This window comes from Lutra lutra, chromosome 17, assembly GCF_902655055.1.
Source record: "Lutra lutra chromosome 17, mLutLut1.2, whole genome shotgun sequence".
In the NCBI taxonomy this organism is placed as follows: Eukaryota; Metazoa; Chordata; class Mammalia; order Carnivora; family Mustelidae; genus Lutra; species Lutra lutra.
The window spans coordinates 45,051,614-45,078,072 of record NC_062294.1 but is presented as its reverse complement, the minus strand read 5'-3'; the positions used below and the strand labels follow the sequence as shown (position 1 = coordinate 45,078,072).

General features: G+C 40.5%; 2 protein-coding genes across 6 annotated transcripts; both read left to right on the top strand.

The window, feature by feature from the left end:
• Positions 1–1,209: 1,209 nt before the first annotated feature.
• Positions 1,210–15,426, top strand: ZNF383 (zinc finger protein 383). Of its 5 annotated transcripts, none has more exons than XM_047709503.1 (6): positions 1,625–1,708; positions 2,550–2,617; positions 5,424–5,479; positions 9,675–9,801; positions 10,109–10,204; positions 13,229–15,426. In XM_047709503.1, exons 3-6 carry the CDS (start codon positions 5,471–5,473, stop codon positions 14,422–14,424), a joined length of 1,428 nt encoding a protein of 475 aa, XP_047565459.1. In that variant the 5' UTR covers positions 1,625–1,708; positions 2,550–2,617; positions 5,424–5,470; the 3' UTR covers positions 14,425–15,426. The 5 variants fall into 5 exon arrangements, with proteins under 5 accessions (XP_047565456.1, XP_047565459.1, XP_047565457.1 ...); XM_047709501.1 differs by having other exon boundaries at positions 5,393–5,479; XM_047709500.1 differs by lacking the exon at positions 2,550–2,617 and having other exon boundaries at positions 1,210–1,708.
• A 2,595-nt stretch (positions 15,427–18,021) lies between these two features.
• Positions 18,022–25,734, top strand: LOC125088550 (uncharacterized). Its single transcript, XM_047709757.1, has 5 exons — positions 18,022–18,052; positions 19,816–20,209; positions 21,650–21,740; positions 21,838–22,009; positions 24,930–25,734. The coding sequence occupies exons 1-5, from the start codon at positions 18,022–18,024 to the stop codon at positions 25,313–25,315; spliced, it is 1,074 nt and encodes a 357-aa protein (XP_047565713.1). The 3' UTR covers positions 25,316–25,734.
• Positions 25,735–26,459: the final 725 nt, after the last annotated feature.

Here is a 26,459-nt window from a genome sequence, read left to right as displayed (position 1 = left end):
GCAACCCATCAAACCCCCAAAGGATACTTAAGTGTTGGCTGAAACTGGTATGAGTAGAAGAGGATGAAGGAAATAAAGTAGAATAAATAGGACTTCATGGAAGAAGAGTTTCATGAGAATTATTTAGGACAAGAAAGAAGAATATGGATGCAGCTATTACAGAGATGAGAGTAGAAAAGAACTATGAGGAAGAGAGTAAAATGTGAAATAAAATGGCTGGTTATGAAGACTGTATGCTTCAGATTATGACAAGCCTGAGATTCAAATCCCAGTCCTGAAAATTACCATCTGTGATCTTGAACTAAGGACATGTGCTCTATCCACAACATGTTATACACCATCAAAAATCTTGATAACAGTATTTTTTTCAGGAGTGCCATAGGAGGATCGTCCATGTCAGGAAGATCAAGGAAAACACATGTAAAGCTTACACAAAATAAGTCCTCAAAAGCTATTGCATTAAACACTTACCAACTCATTCTTTGAGGCCAATATTAAACATAGAGTTACTGTATGACCCAGTAATTCCACGCTTATACATACACCGAAGAACACTAGAAATGTATATTCATGTAAAAATTTGCACGCAATTGGTCATTGCAGCATTATACACAATAGCCAAAAGTAGAAATAATCCAAATGCTTATAAATAGATTAATGGACAAAGAAAATGTGGTATACCCATACAACAGAATTTGTTAATAAAAAATACATGCCTCAACACAGATGGTCCTTGAAAACATTATTCTGAGTGAAGAAGCCAGTCACAGAAGACAACATTGTATTTATAAGAAATGTTCAGAATAAGCAAATCTGTAGATACAGAGGGTAAATTAGAGTTCCTTAGGGTTGGCAGGGTTAGGACAAATGGGAATGATTGTTTGTAGGTATAGGGTTTCTTTTTGGGGTGATAAAAATGTTCCTAAATTAGCTAATGTTCCTAAATTGCCTCACCTACAACAAACTGACTACCCCTACAGTTTCGCCAATGATAAACCATCATCACCCTGGTTTTCTCCAATGGATTTTCCCTCAAAATAATTTTCCAACTTCCTCCTTTTCCATGAAAGAGTTTTTTCTCTTCTTTGTTAGCTGAACTTGTCTACCATTTTAGCGGAGGGTTCTCCTCCTGAATTGCAATTCTGTTATTCCCAACAAACCCATTTTGATGGTAAAAATAACTTACTTTTATTTTTAAGGTTAACAGATACAAGTTCCAGAAGAGTCTTGGGTGGGGCTCCACTCTTCACTGTGGACAAGCTTAGTGCAGTCATCTAAAACAAGCTCGATAGAAGTGGCCTCACCCTTTCCACCTCTAGACTACATTTCCCAGAAGTTCTTGCGGCTCTGATCAACTTCCGTGGGAACGCAGCAACCTTTTTCTATTTCTTCAAAAACATGTGGCTCCCAGGCACGAGCAGGCCCCAGAGAGGGAGCTTAGGTCCAGGATGTGTGGGCTGTGTCCTGTGGGAACCTAACTCGGAAACTGCGCGTGGATCTAGAAGACCCCTTGCAGAGATCTGGAGAGGGGAGCAGGAATATCGGCTTGGCCCAGGCTTAGGCGCCGGCAGGAAATCCGAGCGCCAGGCGCCATCTTGTCTGAGCCGACCTGCTTCCGGACTACATTTCCCAGAGGCCTCCGGAGGAACAGGGCCGCTCCTTCGCTCGCTTGCCGGATCTTCGGCCTCCCGGCACGGGGAATTACAAGGTGAGCGGCCTAAGCGTTGGGGGCTCGACCAGGCTGCGCAGGTGCATCCATGGGTTGGGGAGGAGCAGCCTGAAGGGGCGGTCTGGGCGGGTCTGGAGTCGCGGGCGCGTATGAGTTCGTCAGACTGGGGGGAAGGGAGGAACAGGATTCCATGTGTGCGACGGTGACCTTATGTGACCGTGCGGCGCTCTGTATAGGGGTGTGATTGTCCCTGTAGTGGGTGTGTCATTGCGACTGACCATGCGCGAACCTCTGTTTGCAGGTGTGGCTGGATATCTCGGTTGTAGGTGTGTGGTTCTGTGAGGCTCCGTGTGTGTAAGGTGTGGCTGTCCCCACGGCGGATCTGTGAGTGTGTGTTCGTTTTGTGTGACATTGTGTGTACGAGATGGGGGTGTAAAGAATCTGTGATTATGCGGTCATGAGTGTTATTGAGGAGTGTATGTGTGTGTGTGGTTTTATTTGTATGAATGTTAGCACGCTAAGCCTACTGGATGTCTGACTTTATGAGGACGTGTGAGTATGAACATGTAACTTTTTGTGGCACCGTGTGTGCAGTTGGAGGGTGCCTGTGATTGTTGCCAGGGTGGCAGTGTGTTGTCCCAGTAGTTGTGTGAGGTCAAGAGAACATTTTGGTTCTGGACAGCAGAAACTTCTTCCCTTCTGACATGCTCAGACTGGAATGCTCTGAAGAGCCAAGAATCTGACCTCTCTCCATCCCTCCTCTCCATGGGAGCGGAGGTGGGGGGCGGGGAGTAGGTGTGAATCCAGAGCTACTACTGCTTTGGTCAGTCTGGGCCACAAGAAAGGCCTGGCATCTCATGATTCCTTTTTGGTTCCTCAGCTCTGCTCTTCTCAGTTAGGTCCCCAGAGGAAGAAGGAGGAATGAATGTTGAGGAAGCCAAATAAAAGGTGCTAGGGGGTTTCCTTTTTAAGCTTTTCTTCTGGGTGGCGTCGTTTAATGTAGACTCATCTATGTGACCTGGACAAATTTCCATTAAAGAAATGATGGGAACTTCAAGGGGTGGACACACAGATCCCAACAGTTCCCTTCATTTCTTTCTACATAGTGTTCACTTACTAATTTAGAAAATAGCTCAATTTCTCTGGTATTAAGCTTTTGCTTCTTTTTAAACACGCACATACATACGTACACATGATTATTTTAAGGAATTTGGAAAATGGGAAGTTACAGAGAGCAAAATAAACTCCTGCCGCCCAGATACAACCATTGTCAAATATTGATCAATTTCCTTCTAACACATTTCCTGTGTGTACAGTATACATTATTTTCAAGATCAGAATCTCAAAGCATTTATCATTTCATATTTTATGTTTTCACTAAAATTTATAGCTATTATATAATTAATTTTTCTTGGTTAAAAATTCCTGAATATTACATATTTCCACAAAAGGTGTTTAAAATATAGACATACAGTTTAAGAATTATAAAGGGAACCTCTATATAATAAAAACTTGTGTCAGCCCTCCAGAAGTCTCTGTTCTTCCTGCCCCCAGAATAAACTTATTCTCTTCACCTCTTTAGGTAACCCTTATTCTGACTTTGGTGATAATGTATTTTTTTGTTGTGTTTTAAAAAAAAAAACAACAATTTATCATATATTTATACATCTCTAAGTAATATAGTTTTGTCTTTTTTGAAATTAAATTGTGCTGGGTAATATTGTTTTGAGTCTTGTTTTTTTACCACAATATTGCATTTCTTAGACTTATCCTTATTGTTATAAACCCCAGTTATATATTTGGACATTTGTTTTTTTCTTGTTTTGGGCTCACTTAAAGGGGTTGCTCTGAACATTTTTTTTAAAGATTTTATTTATTTGACAGAGACCACAAGTAGGCAGAGAGGCAGTTGGGGGGGTGGGGAGCAGGCTCCCCACTGAGCAGAGAACCTGATGCAGGGTTCGATCCCAGAACCCTGAGATCACGACCTGAGCTGAAGGCAGAGGCCCAACCCACTGAGCCACCCAGGTGCCCTAAACATGTTTTTATATGCATACTTTCCTAGGGTATAAACATGCAAATAGAATTACCAGACCATAGGATATGTGTGTATCTTCAAATTTCCTAGATAATCATATGATATGTGGCCTTTGGTGACTAGATTTTTTTCATTTATCATGTTTTCAAGGTATATCCACATTGTGGTGTGTTACCAGAACTTCATTCCCTTTTATTGCTAAATAATATTCCATCGTATAGATAGGTCACATTTTGTTTACCCATTCGTCAGTTGAAAGACATTTAGATTATTTCCACTTTTTGGCTATTGTGAATAATGCGGCTATGAATATTCATGGACACGTTTTGTGTGAATATACGTTTTCAGTTCCCTTCAGTATATACCTAGAAATGAGACTGCTAAGTCATATGGGAACTCTGTTTTAAGAAATGTCAAACCGGGGCGCCTGGGTGGCTCAGTGGGTTAAGCCGCTGCCTTCGGCTCAGGTCATGATCTCAGGGTCCTGGGATCGAGCCCCGCATCCGGCTCTCTGCTCAGCGGGGAGCCTGCTTCCTCCTCTCTCTCTGCCTGCCTCTCTGCCTGCTTGTGATCTCTCTCTGTCAAATAAATAAATAAAATCTTAAAAAAAAAAAAAAGAAGAAATGTCAAACCGAGGTGCCTGTGTGGCTCAGTTTCCCCCCCTAAATCCATTAGAAATCCAGTTTCCATAGGAAACAACTGCTTTATTTTTTCCCCATAACTTCTATTAAGCTTCTCTGGGCCAGTTAATTTCCTGCCTATGGATAAGTCTTTTCAGTCACAGTTGGAAAATAAACAGTCCTCTGGTTCCTTTCAGCCACAAAATTGGTCTAATTTTAGTAATTAGAATGTCCATTTCACTGTACTAATGGATGCCATAAATTTTAGTTTTAAAAAGCTATAAAAGTAAGGGCACCAGGGTGGCTCAGTGGGTTAAGCCTCTGCTTTTGGCTCAGGTCATGATCTCAGGGTCCTGGGATCGAGCCCCGCATCGGGCTCTCTGCTCAGCAGGGAGTCTGCTTCTCCCTCTCTCTGCCTACTTGTGATTTCTGTCAAATAAATAAAATTTTAAAAAAAAGTTACACCTTGTTTTACGTGGCAAAAACATATAGGCAAAGTTGTTGTTGTTGTTATTATTTTAGAAAAACAGCTATAGGGTAGGAATGAGGAGTGTCTCTGTGTATGGCTGAGGTGAGGAGTTCTGGGGGGATGGGAGTTGACAGACTGTCTTGGTCTTAAGAAGAGAGAAGACTTCATTAGGAAAGTCTTAGTCCTTCTGACCAGAGCATACTGGGTTCCTGGACAAAGGATACCATTTGGGTGAATTTGCTTGAAGACCTGAGTGAGGACCGCAGAGGAGGGATCTCCTCAGGCAGGTCAAAGGAGCTCTGTCTTGGGTTCACTGAAGTGGGACAAGTGGGACAAGGTCTGGCCTGAATCACTTGGCTGAGGCCAGAACCTGGCTTAATCAGATGAAGGAAAGGAATAGGAGTCTGTATTCCTTTGAATCCACTAGCCGGGATCCATTTTACTAGAGCTAAAGCCTTGGACTTCTGGGTTGAAGAAGTACGATTTATCCCATACTCCCACGAACCGCAGTTACATCATAAGACCCGGAGTGATCAGCTGAAAGCCAGTGTAGTTTTCTAGAACATTTCTTTGCTTCCCCAGTCCTGCTTTCTCAGAATACTTTCTCAGAATACTATCCTTTCTCAGGAAAACAGCCCCAAGAAGGATTCATCCTCTCCGCAGTACTGAAAGCCATGGCCCAGGTGAGTTGATGCTTTTTTCTTACCTTCCTGACATTTAGTTTCAAAAAGAAAGAAAGAAAAGAAAAAGAAAAAAATTTTCTAATGGTCATGTGACTGTTTTCCTACTCCTAACATTTTTGGCTATCAGGTTCCCTTTTCCCCTTCAGGATCCTTGGTCTCCTTTTCCCCTCAGTCTAACCAGATAATACATCACCATTCTTAAGTGCCCTCTTCTTTTGACCCAGCATTAATATTTTGCTCTGGCATCTCTTTTCTCAGCCCTCTCCCAGGAACTATGATGGAAAGGAAATGAATTCTTATAAAAAGAAATGAGAGTAGTTTTGTAGAATGAACTTAGTCTTTCCAGTGACTTCAAGAGGTGGAGAAGTACAAGTTGCTTAGGTGGGAGCAAACACAGGTTTGTTCTATGGATCGGTATTTACCAGTGAGATAGAATAGGAAGTGATGTTGATAGTTCCAAATGTTAGACTGTCGTGACACCTCCTGGTTTATGAGCTCGGAAGATTGTGGTCTTGGTAGCTGATCCTATAGGTCTCTTTTAGGGCATCCATGAACGAATTTCAATTTGAAGTTGAACAGGAAGTGTGGGTCATGAGGAATTTCCATATGACTCACCAGTTTGTTTTTTTTAATCTCAGCAATAAAGATACTCCCTAAAGGGAGATACTTGCATCTCTTTTAGCTGTTTACAATAGAATATATCCATATTTTAATGAATATTCCTATATTGCTATCTTGATTAATCAAATTTTTTGACATTTTGTAGTTATTTTTTTGCAAGGTATGTGTGCATTTAGATTTGCTATATTACACTTTACTTCCTTATCCCACAACAGTTATATCACAATTTTGTTTAAAGCAATGCTATTTGTGTGATTAGAGCCTTGCGGATATTCTGTTCTCTACCAACCCCCTTTAAAAATTTTCATAATAATGAATTTCAGACATAGGAAAGTGGAGGAGTTAAGATCTCCCATATACTTACCATTCAACTTCACCTCCCAGTCAATCTTGTTTCATTTATACTGATACTTGTTTCTTCCTTACACATTACCCTGCCCTCCCTCCTATATGCAGGATTATTTTGAAGAAAATACAAATTGTATTTCTAAAAGATAAGGATTATTTTTAAGAACAACCATTATGCCATTATTGCCTCTAGAGAAGTTAGAAGTAATTTGTTAGTATCATCAATATCTAGCCAGTGTTCAAATTTTCATAATCGTTGAATTCTTTAATTGCTTATTTGCATTAGAATCCAAATAAGGACTGTGCACTGCAGTTCACTGAGGTCTTTTGAGTCTCTTATTTTGTAGGTACCCCTTCCATCTATTTTCTTTCTGTGCATGTTTTTGTTAGAAAAGGAAAAAAAAATGGTTTGTTTGTCCACTCTTTGGATTTTGCCGATTGCATCTCTGTGGCATCATTTAACTGTTTCCTGAAAATTGGTAGTTAAGGCTAGATGCTTGATCAGAGTCAGTTGGGATTTTTTTTTTTTTTTTTTGTCATGAGTATGTCATAGGTGGTGATATGGGAGTCTATCAGGAGGCACATTATATCTGGTTCTGTTCCTTTTTGTAATGTTACCCACCATTGATGGTTATTGTCTAGATTAGAGATTGCAGAATGATATTTTAATTCTGTCATTCCTCCTTCATAGATTAGGTGAAATACTCTTTATAAATTAAAACTTCTCATCAACTGTCTGGTTACCCTAAAGGATAGTCTGTCTAGGAAAGAATATTTGAATAATGAGTTAGTTTCTTAGAATCCTAAAAAGGTGACCAGAAGGTTTTTTAATTCATTGTTGTTATGAGCTCATGATTTAAACATTTTTTAATCTATAGGTCCATTATATTAGATCATCAAATTATACCATTTTTGGCCATTGAGAGGCTCTTCAAGTTGGTGCCTGAGTCCTTGTAACATGATTCTAATAGTTTTTGATAGCTCTCTTGCTTTCTGATACAATAGAATAGTTCAGACTCATCCTGTGCATTTCTGACTCAATCCTGAAATCATCTCTTTCCCCAAAGGACCTTGGTTCTTTTTATTTGAATATGACACTTAAGGACTACAATGTAGACACTGGGGTGTTTATTTGTACTGGATGAATTATTATTTCTAGGCCTTTTCAATAAATAGAGTCAGGAACTTGTTTGTTTTCAATATAAAATAAACTGATTACCCTTTTTGTTCAGTTAACATACAATGTTATATTTGTTTCAGGTGTACAATATAGTGATTCAGCAATTCCATATATTACTCAGTGCTCATCAAGATAAGTGTACTCTTAATCCCCTTCATTTATTCTACCCATCCCCCAACCACCTCTGCTCTAGTAACCATTTGTTTTTTTCTCTATGGTTTAGAGTCTTTTTTTTTTTTTCTCTTTTTTTCCTTTGTTGGTTTGTTTCATTTTTAAAATTTGACATATGAATGAAATTATATGGTATTTGTCTTTCTCTGACTTGCTTATTTTCCTTAGATCCATCCATGTTGTTGCAATGGCAAGATTTCATTCCTTTTATGGCTGAGTAATATTCCATTGTCTATATAAATACCATACCTTGTCCATTCACCTATCAATGGACACTGAGGTTGCTTCCATGATTTGAGTATTGTAAATAATCCTGCTATGTAAACATAGGGGTGCATGTATCCCTTTGAATTAATATTTTGTATTCAGTAATGCAATTACTGGATCATAGAGTAGTTATATTTTTAGTTTTTTGAGGAACTTCCATACTGTCTTCCACAGTGGCCGTACCAGTTTGAATTCCCACCCTAGAGCAAGAGGGTTCCTTGTTCTCCATGTCCTCACCAACACCTGTTGTTTCTTGTGTTGTTGATTTTAGCCATTCTGACAGGTGTGAGGTGATATCTCATTGTGGTTTTGATTTACATTTCCTGATGAACAGTGATGTTGAGCATCTTCTCATGTATCTGTTGGCCATTTGTATGTCTTCCTTGGAGGAATGTCTGTTCATGTCTTTTGCCCATTTTTTAAAATTGGATTATTTGTTTTTAGGATGTTGAGTTGTATTAGTTTTTTATATATTTTGGATATTAACGCTTTATCAGATATGTCACTTGCAAATATCTTCTCTCATTCTATAGGTTGCCTTTGCAACCTTTATTGATTGTTTCCTTTGCTATGTAAAAACTTTTTATTTTCATGTAGTCCCAATAGTTTATTTTTGCTTTTATTTCCCTTGTCTCAGGAGACATATCTAGAAAGATGTTACAGCTGATATCAGAGAAATTACTGCCTGTGGTCTCTCCCAGGATTTTTATGATTTTAGGTCTCATGTTTAGGTCTTTAATTCATTTTGAGTTTGTTTTTGTATATGGTGTAGGAAAGTGGTCCAGTTTCATTCTTTTGTATGTCGCTATTGAGTTTTCCCAGCACCATTTGTTGAAGAGAATGTCTTTTCCCCATTGTATATTCTTTCCTCTCTTGTCAAAGATTAATTGGCCACATAATTGTGGTTTTATTTCTGGGCTTTCTGTTTTGTTCCATTGCTCTATGTGTCTGTTTTTGTGTCCGTTCCATACTGTTTTGATAATTACAACTTTATAATTTAACTTGAAGCCTGAAATTGTGATAACTCCAGTTTTGTTATTTTTCAAGATTGCTTTGGCTATTCCAGTCTTTTGTGGTTCCATACAAACTTTAGGAGTGTTTGCTTTAGTTCTGTGAAAAATGCTGTTGGTATTTTGATACGGATTGCATTAAATCTGTAGATTGCTTTGGATCCTACAGACATTTTAATGGTATTTGTTCTCCCAGTCCATGAGTATGGAATATCTCCATTTATTTGTCATCTGCAATTTCTTTCATCAGTGTTTTATAGTTTCCAGAGCATGGGTCTTTCACAACTTTGGTTAAGTTTATTCATAGATTTTCTTTAAGATTTTATTTTTGGATGTATTCTCTACAGCCAACATGGGGCTCAAACTTAAAACCCCGAGATCAGGAGTCACATGCTCTACCAACTGAGCCAGCCAGGCACCCTCTAGACATGTTATTATAAAATAAAGTAATTACTCCTGCATCTATTTTTAAGATCCAAAGATAATGATTAAGAGTGATACAATACAGTCATTCATTTGCTTTACCCCACAGTACAAGTGCAATAGTCTCTGATTATTTCTTTTATTACACAAGTAATACATATGTTTATTGTTTCAGGGATCAGTGATGTTCAGTGATGTGTCTGTAGACTTCTCACAGGAGGAGTGGGAGTGCCTGGACCCTGGTCAGAGGGACTTGTACAGAGATGTGATGTTGGAGAACTATAGCAATCTGCTGTCAATGGGTAAGGGCTTCTATACCAGTAATTTAGAGTTCTCCTCTGGCATGTTTCTTCCACAGTGAATTTCCCAGCTGCTTTTCAAGTTACCGGCTGAATTTCTGCTCCCTATTCCCAAATAAGTGGTTTGAGCTGCAATGCAAAGGAAGAGTTGGAATTGGGCAACTCCAGTGACTGTGGCAGAAGCTTCATCCTCTTTCTTTGGCTGTTCCTGTAGTGGCATCTCCTCTTTGGTCATCAAGGGACTGAATCTGATTTCTGGATCTGGTTTACCCACAGCGTAACCATGTCCCATATCTTTTCTTGTGAGCAGGACTTTACATTCCTAAGCCTCAAGTTATCTCCTTATTGGAACAAGGGAAAGAGCCCTGGATGGTTGGCAGAGAGCTGACAAGAGGCCTGTGTTCAGGTGAGTGAGAAGCGATTGGGCAGGAGCAAGGCACCACAGGTAAACCCAGCACCTTTGAGGTGTTGTCTAGGCTTGTGGGAAAAAACCAAGTCCTCTTAGAATGAGTTTACAAATGACCCATTTCATTCCTTCTCTCACTTACTACTCTTTCTGCTACTCTTCTCCAACAACTGCCATAATTTCAAATAGGAGGGGCTCTTCACTTCCCCTCCAATAAAACACTTTTACACGGGGCCCCTGGGTGGCTCAGTGGGTCAAAGCCTCTGCCTTCGGCTCAGGTCAGGATCCCAGGGTCCTGGGATCGAGCCCCGCATCGGGCTCTCTGCTCAGCAGGAAGCCTTCTTCCTCCTCTCTCTCTCTGCCTGCCTCTCTGCTACTTGTAATCTCTGTCAAATAAAAAAATAAAATCTTAAAAACAACAACAACAAAAAAAAACAAACACTTTTACCCATATTTTAGATTCAGTTCCTTGCTTCTTTTCTTCCTCTCACCTAAATGTTGTGTGTGTGTATGCATGCCTGCACATGCGCATATGCACTGCCCCTCCTCCAAGTGCTGGTATTACTTGCCAGTGACTTGTTTTATCAGTTGGTTGTGCATTTTTCCTTTACCCAGTGTTTTTCATTTACTGATTTGTGCAAGGGTGCCTGCCAGGTGCTGTCGTTTGCTAATCATGTCACCTATTAAGAATTTGGGAGTCAAAAAGTAGTGCTAAAATATATCCATGAATAATTTCCACCAAGTAGAGTCTAGTAAAAAGAATCAGGGAGCTCATCGGGAAGTCAGAGGCTCAATATGCAGAAGTGGAAAATTCGTACTGAATGAGTAGTTGGGAGGCTTGCAAGTGATTGCCGTCACCTCCTGTGATGACCATGTTGGGGAAAATGAAAAGGCCTATAATGGAAATGAAGAGGTGGCAGAGAAGGCGAGATTTAGGATAAAGTGTTACCTTATCCTAAATGCTCCAGAAGAGCATTACTATATAGTAAGTATTGGTCCGGGTCTGGGATTACAGGCATTGAATAAAACATTCAGAGTTTTGCTCTGGTGGAGCCTGTGTTCTAGAGGGTGAGGGAGAAAAAATAGATGTTTATAATGTCAGATGGTGGGAAGTGGTATGAAGGGAGGTTAGAGAAGGCCTCTTTGATGAGGTGATAACTTAACCAAGACCTGCAGGAAGCGAGTGAACAAATGTTGTAAGTATCTGGTAGAAGAGATTCAGGCAGAAGGAAAAGGAAGAACAAAGTCCCCGGATGAGGAGCTTTTTGGCTTTTACCATTGTGATTGGAACGGAATAAGCAAAGAGGGACTTGTGGGAAAGGAGATCAGCAAAGTAGCAGGATGTATGTGTGCTTGTGTGTTTGTGTGCTAGGTGCATGTGAGAGGTAGGGTGTACCTGCTGATGATTTGGGGTCCTGTGGGCCTTGGCTGTGGGCTTTGAATTCTATTCTGAATGAGATGATTTGAGCAGAGGAATGACATCACATTTTTAAGGAGGTTGCTAATTTTGGATTCTTTTGAATAGAATTTAGGGCATCTGTGAACTTGTATAAGAAGAAAAAATGCATCTTTATATTTACTAAACTCAAACTGAAAATTGCATATCTTCCTACTGTGGTGTTTGGAACAAACCATAGCAGTATTAGTAGTTCCTGTGACTTTGACATGAATGGAAATCACAGACATTTTCATATCATCTTACTGCTAATGTAGACATATTGAAAAATAATTCGTGCTGTCAGTATTTCAGAATTACTGTAGTACTAGGCTCAGTGCTAGGTCTTACAATTTAATGTATTAAGAAAACTCCAGGGTGTCTGGGTGGCTCAGTTGGTTTTGTCTACCTTCAGCTCAGGTCATGAATCCAGGGTTCTGGGATCGAGGCCCACATCAGGCTCCCTACTCAGTGGGGCATCTGCTTCTCCCTCTCCATTTGCCCTCCACTCCCTGCCCCACCACTCACGCTCTCTCTCTCTAATAAATAAAATCTTTTAAAAAAAAGAAAAGAAAAGAAAACTCCAGATGGAGGGAAGATCCCCCTGTAAAGGCCCTTCTAGGAGGGGAAAGCTTGATGTGTTTACAGAACTGAAAGAAAGTGGGGTTACTGGGCCAGTGAGCAAGCAAGAGTGGAGTGTGAGTCAGGATTGGAGATCAGTTGGTCTTTGCCAGTGAGTGTGAGGAGTTTGGTTTCAAGCAGTGGAACACCAGGCCACGTTAATTTGGGTTGCTGAATGGATTAAAGAGTGTGAGAACTTGGTGGGGAGATGGGTTGGGAGGCTACTTCAGTGGTCTGAGTAAGAGATGATTCTGGTTTGGAAGAGAGGCCATTGGCAGTAGACATAGAAGAGGATAGTTTTAAATGCTACTTAGGAGCTTAACTGTATGGAAACTGCTGAAATATCCTATAGGGCTAGGAAAAAAAAAAAAAGAATATGCTGGAACAAATTCCTCGTTTCTGGCTTGAGATGTTCCAACAGGCTCCATTTTGATGTCTTCAAACCATTTAATTTGCCTAAAATCCCCATTTTTGATAAGAAATTTTTTCATAATAATAGCTATTCTTTATCATACTACAGAGCCCAGAAATCTTCCCCAATGTGTATTTATTCCTCTCAGGAAGGCTTTAATGGAGGTCAAGAAATTATCCACTTTTTGTGGTACATATAGTATGACGGTTTCTTACGTGTACATACATGCATGCTTATATACATGTATGTATGACTTGTAATCTTTTCATATGCCCAGGTATTGTATGTTTACTATCCTTCCCTTCTGATTCTGATGCACATCAATATTTGAGAATCATTGTGGGTTCCTTTTTCTGTAGTCTCCTCCCTCACAATCTGCATTAGATCTCATTAATTTCAGTGCATTTTGGGGGTCTCTTTTCAGATTAAACAGATGTACTTGAGAACTGTATGTCATTTACTGTGAGATGCTGTTTTCACTTTAATTTTCCTATTTCTATTATAAAAGTGGTGGGAGGAGGGTGGTAAGAATATTTACCATTTCATTTTCTTTCAGATCTGGAATCAATGTGTGAAACCAAGTTACTGTCTCTGAAGAAGGAAGTTTATGAAATAGAGTCATGCCAGAGGGAGATAATGGGACTTACAAAGCATGGCTTTGAGTACTCCAGTTTTAGAGACATTTTGGAATATAGAAACCACTTTGAAAAACAACTGGGATATCAAAGTGGGCATTTCAGCCAAGAAATACTCACTCATGAATACATGCCCACATTTATTCAACAGACATTCTTAACTCTACATCAAATAATTAATAATGAAGAGAAACCCTATGAATGTAAGAAATGTGGAAAGGTCTTTAGTCAGAATTCACAATTTATTCAACATCAAAGAATTCATATTGGTGAAAAATCTTATGAATGCAAGGAGTGTGGGAAATTCTTTAGTTGTGGCTCCCACGTTACTCGACATCTGAAAATTCATACTGGTGAAAAACCCTTTGAATGTAAGGAATGTGGCAAGGCTTTCAGTTGTAGCTCATACCTTTCTCAACATCAGAGAATTCATACTGGTAAGAAGCCCTATGAATGTAAGGAATGTGGGAAAGCCTTTAGCTATTGTTCAAATCTTATTGACCATCAGAGAATTCACACTGGTGAAAAACCCTATGAATGTAAAGTATGCGGGAAAGCCTTTACTAAGAGCTCACAACTTTTTCAACATGTGAGAATTCATACAGGTGAGAAACCCTATGAATGTAAAGAATGTGGCAAAGCTTTCACTCAGAGCTCAAAGCTTGTTCAGCATCAGAGAATTCATACTGGTGAAAAACCCTATGAGTGCAAGGAATGTGGCAAGGCCTTTAGTAGTGGCTCAGCGCTTACTAATCATCAGAGAATTCACACTGGGGAGAAACCCTATGATTGTAAGGAATGTGGGAAAGCTTTTACCCAGAGCTCACAACTTCGTCAACATCAGAGAATCCATGCTGGTGAGAAACCCTTTGAATGTCTTGAATGTGGGAAGGCCTTTACTCAGAACTCACAACTTTTTCAACATCAGAGAATTCATACAGATGAAAAACCATATGAATGTAGTGAATGTGGAAAGGCCTTTAATAAATGCTCAAATCTTACGCGACATCTGAGAATTCACACTGGTGAAAAGCCGTATAACTGTAAGGAATGTGGGAAGGCATTTAGTAGTGGCTCAGATCTCATTCGTCATCAGGGAACTCATACTGATGAATAATAAAAGTTAAAGCTCTTGTTACCTTCCTGATATTTTAAACCAAAAAAAAATCATGTTTGGTAGTTACACTTTCACTATTTTTTGTTTTTAAATTTTATTTCATATTTCTTTTTAATTCAAATGTATTTCAGTCTAAGTTATGAATTAAGATTCTAAATTGACATTTGCCCATCCCATGTCCCCCAATCTTGTACTAAGGGCGGTTGTTCAGTAATTATTTTCTTGCCCCTTATTTTATTTTACCTTCTTGGTGAGACATTCTTGTTTATATTTGCTTGAATTTTTTTTCTTCTCTGATCTATGTGTTTGTGCTTACACCAATATCATGCTGTTTAAAATTGTGTGACCTTGTATTTTTTAATCATAGAATTACAACCTTGTTTTTGAAGTCAGTATTAATCTTTCATTTCATTTCACAAATGAAAGATTCTGAATCTTTCATTTCACAAACTTGTATTTTCTTACATAAAACGGAAAATCAGAAAACCAGCAACTAAAAACCAAGATTAACAGTAATAATAGCAACTATCAATGACTACTCTTAAGATGATAGAGCAAACCTCCCAGACTTTGTTTTTAAAATCATGGTATGCATGCGTGTTATCCCTTCACCTGTTTTTATATCATGCAAAAAAATATGGTTGCCATTTTAGTAAATACAGATTTTTAAAATGAGTTATATATACTTAATTACTTTTCAAAATGATTTGATTACTCATGTTCTATTTGCATCTGTTTGCAGTTATGAAGTATGCCCTGATTTTTGATCTTTGAATGTTTCTTTCTTTCTTTCTTTTAAAACATCTATTTCAATCGCTGAAATTATGCACATTTTCTCCCTGTAAACTGTTTTGTTCCTTTTTATCCTCCCCAGTCTCATGCTAGAAAGGTAATTAACCAGTTATCAGTGTGTTGTTTACATCTAGTTTTTGTTTTTACTTCTCACTTTTATATGTTAGTGGCTTTTATTTCTTATGTATTATTAAAGATAATCATGTTATATGTATGGGTTTGTTGTGAGGATTCAATGAATTAATAAATGTAAAGTGCTTAGAACTGTTCCTATTACATAGTAAATGCTTAGTAAAAGTTGTCCACTGTGTTTCTTGATACACTGATTTTCATAGTTATCTTTATTATTTGTAGAGATTACTTTTTTTAAAGTTTATTTAAGGGGCGCCTGGATGGCTCAGTGGGTTAAGCCTCTGCCTTCGGCTCTGGTCATGATCCCAGGGTCCTGGGATCAAGCCCCGCGTCAGGCTCTCTGCTTGGCAGGGAACCTTCTTCCCCCTCTCTCTCTGTCTGCCTGCCTCTCTGCCTACTTGTGATCTCTCTGTCAAATAAATAAATAAAATCTTAAAAAAATAATAAAGTTTATTTAAATAATCTCTATACCCTATGTGGTACTTGAATTCATGACCCTGAGATTGAGAGTAACATACTCTTCCAACTGAGCCAGCCAGGTGTACACATACTGGAATACTAGAATATAAAATCCTTTACTCAAATCCTATTTGTGTAAAGGATTTTAACCATGTTGTTTACCTTTGTCTAAGAGAATTCCTAATGGAAAAAAGAGATTAATGTAATGAGATATAGGAAAGGTTTTCTCATCACTCATTATTCAGCATGAAATTTTAAAAGAAAAAAAGAATTTGTGGATAGTCTTCCTTCAGACTCCACCTTCTATGCCTGCACAAGATTAATGCCAGTCTGAAACCCTGTGAATATGATGAATAGTTGAAAGTGCAGCTATCAAAAAACAGGAAGAGATAAGAATATTATTCCTAATAATTAGTTCCCCCCCAAAACAGAAAACATACAGGCCACAATATTTGACCAGAATGGAAGAAACCATAACAGGATAGCCGTCAAATATCTGAATTTTAACTTAGTGCTCCCTATTGATTAACATGGGTTAGGGAACTAAGTCCTTAATGTACATATTATTTAATGTGAGTGAAAATGCACACAATTGAAAAACCTGTGAATGGCAGGTTGTATTGGAAGTTTTATAAACCATTATGCATGTATATATTAAAATGCTAGAGGGGTCATTACTAAACTCAACATAGAACTCAAGGAGCTTAAATAAGCAAAAACAAGTCTAAAATATGAGTAGAGAAAGGCATTAATTATACAGAAATAAATGAAAAAAGTGGACAAGCTGAAATAGAAAATTTGATTATTTGACAAAAAAAGTAGACATATTTTAGTGTGGGGAAATAAGGATGATAGATGAGCAATACTATGAAATTGAAATGACTACATATTTAAAAGGACTTTATCTTTCTGGGTTATGACAATGTTCTGAGATTTGTGGTGTATGGTTGTACAACTTTGTGAAGATACTAAAAACTACTGAACAATATACTTTAAAAGGGTGAATATAATAGTATATGAATTTTATCTCAAGGTAAAAGTACTATAGATATTTTTATACCATATGTGAAAATCTGGACAAAGTATGGGGATTTTTATAAAGAAATTGAACTGACATCAGAATTGACTAGAGCAGGGCGCCTCTGCCTCGGTTCAGGTCATGATCTCAGGGTCCTGGGATTGAGCCCCACATAGGGCTCTCTGCTCAGCAGGGAGCCTGCTTCCCCACCGCACCCCACCCCCCGCCTTTCTGCCCAATTGTGATCTCTCTCTGTCAAATCAATCAATCAATCTATCTGTCTATCTTAAAAAAAAATGACTAGAGCAGTGGTGTAAAATCTTTTTTTTAATTTTTTTTAAGATTTTATTTATTTATGTGACAGAGATCACAGGTAGGCAGAGAGAGAGGAGGAAGCAGGCTCCCTACTGAGCAGAGAGTCCGATGTGGGGCTCGATCCCAGGACCCTGGGATCAAGACCTGAGCCAAAGGCAGAGGCTTTAACCCACTGAGCCACCCAGGCGCCCCAGTGCTTATATAATTTTATCATGTGTGTAAGTTTCTTATAGCCACCACAATATACAAAACTGTTTAATCACCACAAGGCTACCTTGATGCTCTCACTTTTTTTTTAAGATTTTATTTATTTATTTGACAGAGATCACAAGTAGGCAGAGAGGAAGTTAGAGAGAGAGAAGCAGTCTCCCTGCTGAGCATAAAGCCTGGTGCAGGGCTCGATCCCAGATCCCTGGGATCATGACCTGAGCCAAAGGCAGAGGCTTTAACCCACTGAGCCACCCAGGCACCCTGATACTACCACTTTATAACCATGCCCACCACTTCCTTAAGCCCTGGTGACTATTAATCTGTTCACCATTTCGATAATTTTTTAAATTTCAAGAATGCCATATAAATGGAGTCATACAATATATAGACTCTTGTGACTGGCTTTTTTTTTTTCCCTCAGCATAATTGCCTTGAAATCCATCTGAGTTGTTGCATATACTAATGGTTGAGTAGTATTCCATGATGTGACTATACCACAATTTTTTTGTTTTTTTTATTTTTGTTTTTTTTAATGTGCCACAATTTAAAAAACTATTTCTCCGTTCAAGGATATGTGAATTATTTCCAAATTTTGGCTATAACGAATAAAGCTAATATGAACATTCGTGTACAGACTTTACGTAAACACAGTTTTCAGTTCTCTGGGATAAATGCAAAAGAGTTCCATTGCTGAGTCATATGGTAAGTGCATTTTGAGATTTATAAGAAACTGCTGAACTATTTTCAAGAGTGGATGTGTTGTATTACTGTATTATATATACTGCAGTACATAGGTGATCTAGTTCTCCACATCCTCACCCCCCTCTGCTGTTGTCACAATATTTTAGCCATCCTGCCCCTAAAGGAAAGTAACCTTGCAATAACAAATCTGATTTTTTTTTTCCTAGTACAGTTTTCTTGTTCCTGCTCTCTTCTGACTATAAAATCTCTTGCTTTGTATGGCTCTTTGGAACTCCTTTTTACCTACTAGATTGAGTGCTACCCAATTAAGGAATGTGGAATAAAGCCAGGGAGATCTTTAAGTTTTGCCCAATTGAATTTTAATATAGCAGAGGTCTCTAGATGCCTGGTATCTCACCCTGGGATGATTTAGCACAGATAAGGCAGATAAGGAGATGGTTGGGATATATAGATCCTGGTTTGGTTGGCTTATATGTAAAAGACATGCTTCTTGCTAAGCCCCTTGCTAGCTCTAAGAATTGGCCAGGCCTGGGAGGGAATCTTTCTCCAGGTCTGTAAGGCTCCCAAAGGCCCAAACATCAGGAATACAGAAAATAAGAAAACATACTTAATGCAACTGGGCTTGTGGTAAATAGATGCCAAAGAGACACAGAGAGAATCTAAGAAAACACAGAACTCATATATGCAATAGAATCATACTCATCAATAAAAAGGAGTTAGCTATCGATAGGGGCAACAACTTGGCTGGAACTTAATTAGAGCATTGTGCTTAATGGAAAAAAAGCCAATATCAAAAGGCACACCTTGTGGTTTTTTTTTTTTTAAGATTTTATTTATTTGACAGAGATCACAAGTAGGAAGAGAGGCACGCAGAGAGAGGAAGCAGGCTCCCTGCTGAGCAGAGCACCTGATGGGGGGCTTGATCCCAGGACCCTGAGATCATGACCTGAGCTGAAGGCAGAGGCTTAGCCCACTGAGCCACCCAGGCGCCCCCCCTTGTGTGGTTCTATTCGACATCTTCAAAATGACCAAACTATAGTGACAGGGAAAAGGTGAGTAGCTGCCAGGGGACAGGGACATGGATGGGTTGAATAGGTGTGGCTATTAAGGGGTAGCAGATGGGGCTCCTCTGAGGTTATGGAACTGACTGTGGTGGTGGTTACGGGAATCTGTACATGAGGTCAGCATGCCCCGCACTGTCAGCGCACACAGACACACATGAGCGTATGTACAAACTGATGAAAATGGAGTAAGGTGTGTAGCCTGGTTAGCAGCATTATACAGAATCAGTTTCCTAGTTTTTTTTTTTTAAAGATTTTATTTATTTTTTATTTATTTGGCAGACAGAGATCATAAGTAGGCAGAGAGGCAGGCAGAAAGAGAGAGAGGAGGAAGCAGGCTCCCCGCTAAGCAGAGAGCCCGATGCGGGGCTGGATCCCAAGACCCTGGGATCATGACCTGAGCTGAAGGCAGAGGCTTTAACCCACTAAGCCATCCAGGTGCCCCAGTTTCCTAGTTTTGATATTGTATCACAGTATATGTCACTGGGGGGAAGCGGGGCGAAAGGTTCAGGACTGAACGTACTATTTTTGCAACTTCCTGTGAGTTTATAATCATCAGAGATTAAAAAAACTTAAACATAATTTAAAAAGTAAAAAATATAAGATGTAAGAGTCAGTACCAATCCCAGACCAACCTAAGAGTCTTACTTTTGTTCTATGTTTCATTTTCTTGTACAAATAACTTTTTCTCCCAATTTTCAGACTTGCAGAGCAGCTCTGGCCTCAGCCTCATCCCCACAAAGGCGTCTTGGTTGTGGGGGCTGGGACTCCTGCTCCCAGGCACAGCCATCACCGGGGAGCTAAAGACTGTCAAGACTGTTGCCATGTGCCCAGCCTCCCCTCTGGATGGCCCTGTCAGGGTGTCCTTGCAGGCCCCACGATGTCGCAGCCTCAGAGCAGGCTTCGCGGTGGACCCAGGGACTTATGCAGCCTGTGGGCAACCCGTGCGCATGCACAGTGCTCTGACTGGGCTGGGGAGGCATTACCTGTGTGACATCTGCTTGGACAAGGAGAGTAAACAGAAAATAGCTTCATTTTTGTCTCTCATTGTCACTTTAAATATGCTCAGTGGAGCTAGATCTTCCCTGATCCTGCGGTAAAATTTATTTAAAGATCATGATTTTTTTTTTTTATGACTTCTATGTACTATAAATGGTTTCAACTCGGTAATAAAAATGTCCAGTCTTCATGACTGAACGAAAATTAAGACTCCTTCTTTTGCTTCAATCTGTTTGCAGTTTATGGTAAATTGTTTTTTCCAGAAATGAGTGCAACTGTAATTTTGGTCCCACTTGGTCTTCCAGACACTTGGCACTTTCCCCATCAGGAAGTGGAGACAGTTTCCCCTTTCTACTGAAGCTGGGTGGGCCTTATAAATTGCGAGTACAGTGGAAATGATGCTATGTGTTTCTGAGGCTAGGCGTGAAAAGTGATATAGCTTCTAACTGGATCTTTCTTGGGACTTTTTCCTAGAACCTTGAACTGCAGTGTAAGATGTCTAAGGCTACCACGCTCTTAAGAAGCCCAAACTAGGATGCCTGGGTGGCTCAGTAGGTTAAGGCCTCTGCCTTCAGCTCGGGTCATGGTCCCAGGGTCCTGGGATCGAGCCCCACATCGGGCTCTCTGCTCTGCGGGGAGCCTGCTTCCTCCTCTCTCTCTCTGCCTACTTGTGATCTCTGTCTGTCAAATAAATAAATAAATAAAATCTTAAAAAAAAAAAGAAGAAGAAGAAGCCCAAACTAGCCCACACAGAAAGACCACATGGAGAAACCCTAAGGTTACGTTAAATAAGAGAGATGTCCCACCAGCTTCCAGTGGCTTTTGGAACTCTGCACAATTTTCCAGGTTCAGCTATCATGAAAAATTTGAGCCCAAACTGTCCAGCCAGATTGTTCCAGGATTCCTGACCCAGGGTAATCATGAAAGATAATAAATTATTGCTGTCATTTGAAACCATTAAACTGGACAGACTGGATATTCAAACAGACAATGATAGATCATATATCACAACAGAATTCTGACCTACAAACTTTGGAGCAACCAACTAGTTTCCAATCAGGAAACCAAACTACAACCTTGACAGTGATCAGCCCACAACATTTAGGCTTGGACAATGACTGCTAGCTCCTCCCCGCCCCTCACCCCTCGCCTCTGTTCTCAGTTCAGGACCAACCAGAGAAAAGCCAAATTCGATCCCCAAACCAGCCATATAATATGTAATGCTTCTTTATGCCAATAACCTCCAGTGTATTTCTGAAGCCTTCCTTTTTTCGCTCTAAAGTTTTCCTGCTCCCCTGCCTGCCTTTGAGCTCTGCCAAACGCAAGTGATGGTGGCTGTAATACCAGTAATTTGAAACAACCTAAGGATAACAAGACAATTAGAACAAAATACTGCTGAAGTACACTTCGTGTTCAATATATATTTGATTGAAAAAGCAAGTTAAGATGACGAAAAATATTCACATAAAGGATATAAGCTTAAATACAGCTACGTCTGAATAGAGTGATTCCAGACATTTTTTACACCTGATTGCAGACGGCGGAGGCACGTATCTGTTTTTGTGCGTTTGGCTCCAGCCCTCACCAGCGGGACGTCTCCTGCTGAGACCCCGAGTTCATCTGCTCGGGTCTCTAGCCTCCGGGAGGGACTCCGAGCGAGCCCCCCCGGCCTCCGCGGGGGCTTCTGGGAGTTGTGGTCCAGCCGGCAGGCCCCGCGTCCTTTAGCGCCGGGGCACCAGCTGCGGGCCTTCTGGGTCTGCAGCGCGGGTGGACTGGGCTGGTTCCGGGAACGCGGCACATGAAGGTCTCGTGGCGGCCTCGGTGCCCAAGACCTCCAGACGGACGCTCAGAGAAGTGAGTCCCCCCGTTTTACGGGCCAAAGACGGCGGGAATAGCGGTGAGTGCCCGGGTCGTGTGAAGGGGAACCGGGGAACACCGAACGTTCGGGGCTCGCGGTGTCTCGGGGGAGACATAGGGGGCTTCTGGGTTCCACTGAGATGCGGCGGAGGGTTACGACTGTGTGTTCCCAGGTTGGTGAGCGGTAATGCATCCTTGGGTTCGGGGGGTGGGGGGCGGGCAGAAACCTGGAGCCCTTGGATAAATCTCTCCAGGCATTTTGGTTTTGGGGGAAGCTGGGACATGGCACCCCCAGGCTGGTGGGGAGAGGACAGTGAGGTAGGGTACCGCGGCGTGGGGAGGGTCGGGGGTGGAGACCATCTAGGTCTGTCCGGTCTAGGGTGTTTGTGGGAGTGGCTAGATCTGTGCCTTCTTGGGTTTGAGAGATGAGGGAGGAGTTAGTAAGTGGTTGCTCCTGGGTTTGGGATGTGGTGGGGAACTTGAGTCTTCTGAGTGAGGCTGTGTTTTGGCATCCCTGGATTTGGAAATGTAGCTTGGACATTGAGGAAAGGCGGCAGAGTCTTGTTTCCCCGCTTTTGTTGTAGATGTTCCTATGAGACCACCTTCACCTCTGACTCAGAGGGCTTTTCCAAAAGTGAGTCAAGATATGGGTTATTAGAAGGATAGGCAGGTTGTTCTGGACACCAGGGTAAGCCAGACCCTCCGTGGATTGCCGGAGAACTGCCCCACTTTGCATCTAAGAAGTCCTAGAGCTCAAAGAGGTCAGTAGCTTCTTAGAACTCCCAGGTGCCAAGGAGTTAAACGACCTTCCCCTGGAGCCTTGGCTCTGGGGATGGCAAAGTCAGGAGTGTCCCATCTGGTAATCACCTGCACAGATATCTGCAAAAGAGAATTCTCCATACTCTTGGCCAGAAAGGCTATAGGGGTGTTGTTTTCACTTTGTTGTCTCAGTGGAAGCTATAGGCCCAGATGTTTTTTTTTTTTTTAACATTTTATTTATTTATTCGAGAAAGAGACAGTGAGAGAGAGCATGAGCGAGGAGAAGGTCAGAGGGAGAAGCAGACTCCCCATGGAGCTGGGAGCCTGATGCGGGACTCGATCCCGAGACTCCAGGATCATGACCTGAGCCGAAGGCAGTCGCTTAACCAACTGAGCCACCCAGGCGCCCTATAGGCCCAAATGTTAAAGGCGGAGTGCCCCAGTTGTGAATTTGGTATCCCAGGCGACCCCTGAGTCACAGCCTGGCTGTATCTCCCCAAAGCCCCTCTGAGTGCAGAGATTGCCGGATACCTGTGTTCTATGTTCTTCATGGTCTTGCTGGTGATGTTGGTTCTTGACGCTTTTTTTTTTTAAGTTTTTATTTTAATTCCACTTAACATACTGTGTTATACTAATTTCACGTGTACAATATAGTGACCCAACATCTCCATACATCATCCAGCACTCATTAGGACAAGTACAGTCGTTAATGCGCATCACCAATTTAACCCATCCCCCTAACCCCCTTCCCTCTGGTAACCATCAGTTTCTACTCTATAATTGAGTTGGTTTCTTGATTTCTCTCTCTCTCTTTTTGTTTTCCCTTTGCTTGTTTGTTTTGTTTCTTATTTCTACATATGAGTGAAAGCATATGGTATTTCTTTTTCTCTGATTTTATTTTTTATTTTATTTTTATTTTGCTTAGCATTATACTCAGTAGTTCTATCCATGTCATTGCTAGTGGCAAGATTTCATTCTTTTTTATGGCTGAATAATATTCCATTGTGTTCTTGTGTGTGATACAGCCTCTTCTTTATCCATTCATCAATTGATGGACACTTGGGCTGCTCCTATCTAGCTTATTGTAAATAGTGCTGCTATAAACATCAGAGGGCATGTATCTGTTTGAATTAGTGTTCTTGTGTTCCTTGCATAAATACCCAGTAGTGTGAGTGCTGGATCATAAGGTAGTTCTATTTTTATCTTTCTGAGAAACCTCCCTGCTGTTTTCCATAGTGGCGACATCAGGTTGCATTCCTACCAACAGTGCAAGAGGGTTCTTTTTTCTCCATATTCTCACCAACACCTGTTGTTGTGTTGTTTTAGCCATTCTGACAGGTGTGAGGTGTTCTCTCATCGTACTGTTCATTTGTATTTCCCTGATGATGAGTGATACTGAGCATCTTTTCATATGTCTGTTGGCCATCTGTATGTTTTCTTTGGAGAAATAGCTGTTTATGTCTTCTGCCCATTTGTTAATTGGATTATTTGTGTTTTGGGTGTTGAGTTTTATTAGTTCTTTATATATTTCTCAGATACTAGCCCTTTATTGGATTTGTTATTTACAAATGTCTTCTCCCATTCTGTAGGTGCCTTTTGGTTTTGTTGATTGTTTCCTGTGCTGTGCAGAAGCTTTTCATTTTGATATAGTCCCAACAGTTTATTTTATTTTTTTTTAAGGATTTTATTTATTTATTTGACAGAGAGAGATCACAAGCAGGCAGAGAGGCAGGCAGAGAGACAGGAGGAAGCAGGCTCCCTGCTGAGCAGAAAGCCCGATGCGGGACTCGATCCCAGGACTCCGAGATCATGACCTGAGCCGAAGGCAGTGGCTTAACCCACTGAGCCACCCAGGCGCCCCCAACAGTTTATTTTTACTTTTGTTTCCCTTGCCTGAGGAGAAAGAAATTGCTATGGCCAATGACAAAGAAGTTACTTCCTGTGCTCTTTTCTAGGATTTTTATGGTTTCAGGCCTCCATTTAGGTCTTTAATCCATTTTGAATTTATTTTTGTGTATGGTGTAAAAAAGTGGTCCAATGTCATTCTTTTGCATGTTGCTGTCAGTTTTCCCAACACCATTTGTTGAAGAGACCATCCTTTTCCCATTGGATAGTCTTTCCTGCTTCATCAAAGATTAATTGACCATATAATTGTGGGTTTATTTCTGGATTTTCTATTGATGCTTTTATTTTCCTTTTAGGTGAGGTTGGATCTGCACAGACTGGCTATGAGGATTTCTGGCATGTGACTCAATTCCCATTTCTCCCAGCTCCCTATTCTGCCTTCTTTGGACTCTGCTGGCCCAGAGTGATCTGTAAAAAGAGGAGAAAAAGGCCCCCAGGTTCCTGGCAGCAAGACACCCAGCAAGTGAGATGTAACCTCTTTTGTACAGTAATCCCTGTCCCCAGCCAGGTGACATATGTTTGTTCACTGCCTTGCAGAGCCCACCAGGACTCTAAGACAAACATGAAACATGGCACAACTTTAAGATACTCCAGAGAAAAGCCCACCCTCCCTCCTCAGTGCACTCCCCTACCCCACGACCATATCAGAACTGTGGCACACCTTAACCTTCCATTAATTTAGGTCACAATTTAGGCCACAAATGGTCCAATATCTTTTTCACAAGCCCCAGTGTCTACTCTGGACACTGAGAAGTGCTGTCCTTCCTTGAGGGCTTTGTAGGCCTTGTTAAGGTTTTTGGTTTTTGCTGCAATGGATTTTAAAATTTAAATGGCACCAAATTTACAGAAGAACTGCAATAATAGTACAAAGAACTCCAGTATTGCCTTTATTCATATTCATCAATTGCCAGGGGTTTTTTGGGTCACAATTACTTTATCATTGCATCTCTGTGTATTTATCATTTTCTAAATCATTTGAGGGTAAGTTGTAGACATCATCGTGTCTTTCACCTCTAATTACTTTGGCACACATCTTCTATAAGCAAGAACAGCCCCTTAAATGACCATAGTATAATTTCGAAAATTTAACATTGATACAGTGCTTTTATCTGATCTCCAACCCATAATTAAAATTTGCCAGTTCTCTTAATTACTTTCTTTACGGCTTTCCCCCCCCCCTGCTACCTTTCTTTAGTCGTCTTTATTTGTTTTTTATTTATTTATTTATTTTTTAAAAGATTTTTTAAAAAAATTTTATTTGACAGAGATCACAAGTAGGCAGAGCGGGTGGTGGGGGAAGCAGGCTCCCCGCTGAGCAGAGAGCCCCATGTGGGACTCGATCCCAGGACCCTGAGATCATGACCTGAACTGAAGGCAGTGGCTTAACCCACTGAGCCACCCAAGCACCCTCTTTAGTCTTCTTTAATCTGGAACACTTTCTTTAATGTTTCTTTCTTTTTTTTTTTTTTTTTGACTCTTTAATTTCATTATATTTTTTCAGTGTTCCAACATTCATTTTTTATATGTGCCCTCCTTCATACCCACCACCACGCTCACCCATCCCCCCACCCCCCCAAAACCCTCAGTTTCTCAGAGTCCACAGTTTCTCATGCTTTGTCTCCCCTCTGATTTACCCCAGTTCACTTTTCCTTTCCTTCTCCTAATGTCCTCCATCTTATTCCTTGTTCTTCACAAGTAAATGAAACCATATGATAATTGACTCTCTCTGACTTATTTCACTCAGCATAATCTCCTCCTGTCCTATCCATGTTGATACAAAAGTTGGATATTCATCCTTTCCGATGGCTGTGTAATATTCCATTGTA

Coding starts and splice junctions, on each gene's coding strand:
- ZNF383 (XM_047709500.1), top strand. CDS start 1,399: ATGTGGCTCCCAGGCACGAGCAGGCCCCAGAGAGGGAGCTTAGGTCCA. Junction 9,802..10,108: donor TAGCAATCTGCTGTCAATGG/GTAAGGGCTTCT, acceptor TCTTGTGAGCAG/GACTTTACATTCCTAAGCCT. Junction 10,205..13,228: donor GACAAGAGGCCTGTGTTCAG/GTGAGTGAGAAG, acceptor ATTTTCTTTCAG/ATCTGGAATCAATGTGTGAA.
- LOC125088550 (XM_047709757.1), top strand. CDS start 18,022: ATGCAAAAGAGTTCCATTGCTGAGTCATATG. Junction 20,210..21,649: donor AGATCTTCCCTGATCCTGCG/GTAAAATTTATT, acceptor ACCTGATTGCAG/ACGGCGGAGGCACGTATCTG. Junction 21,741..21,837: donor CCCCGAGTTCATCTGCTCGG/GTCTCTAGCCTC, acceptor CGCGTCCTTTAG/CGCCGGGGCACCAGCTGCGG.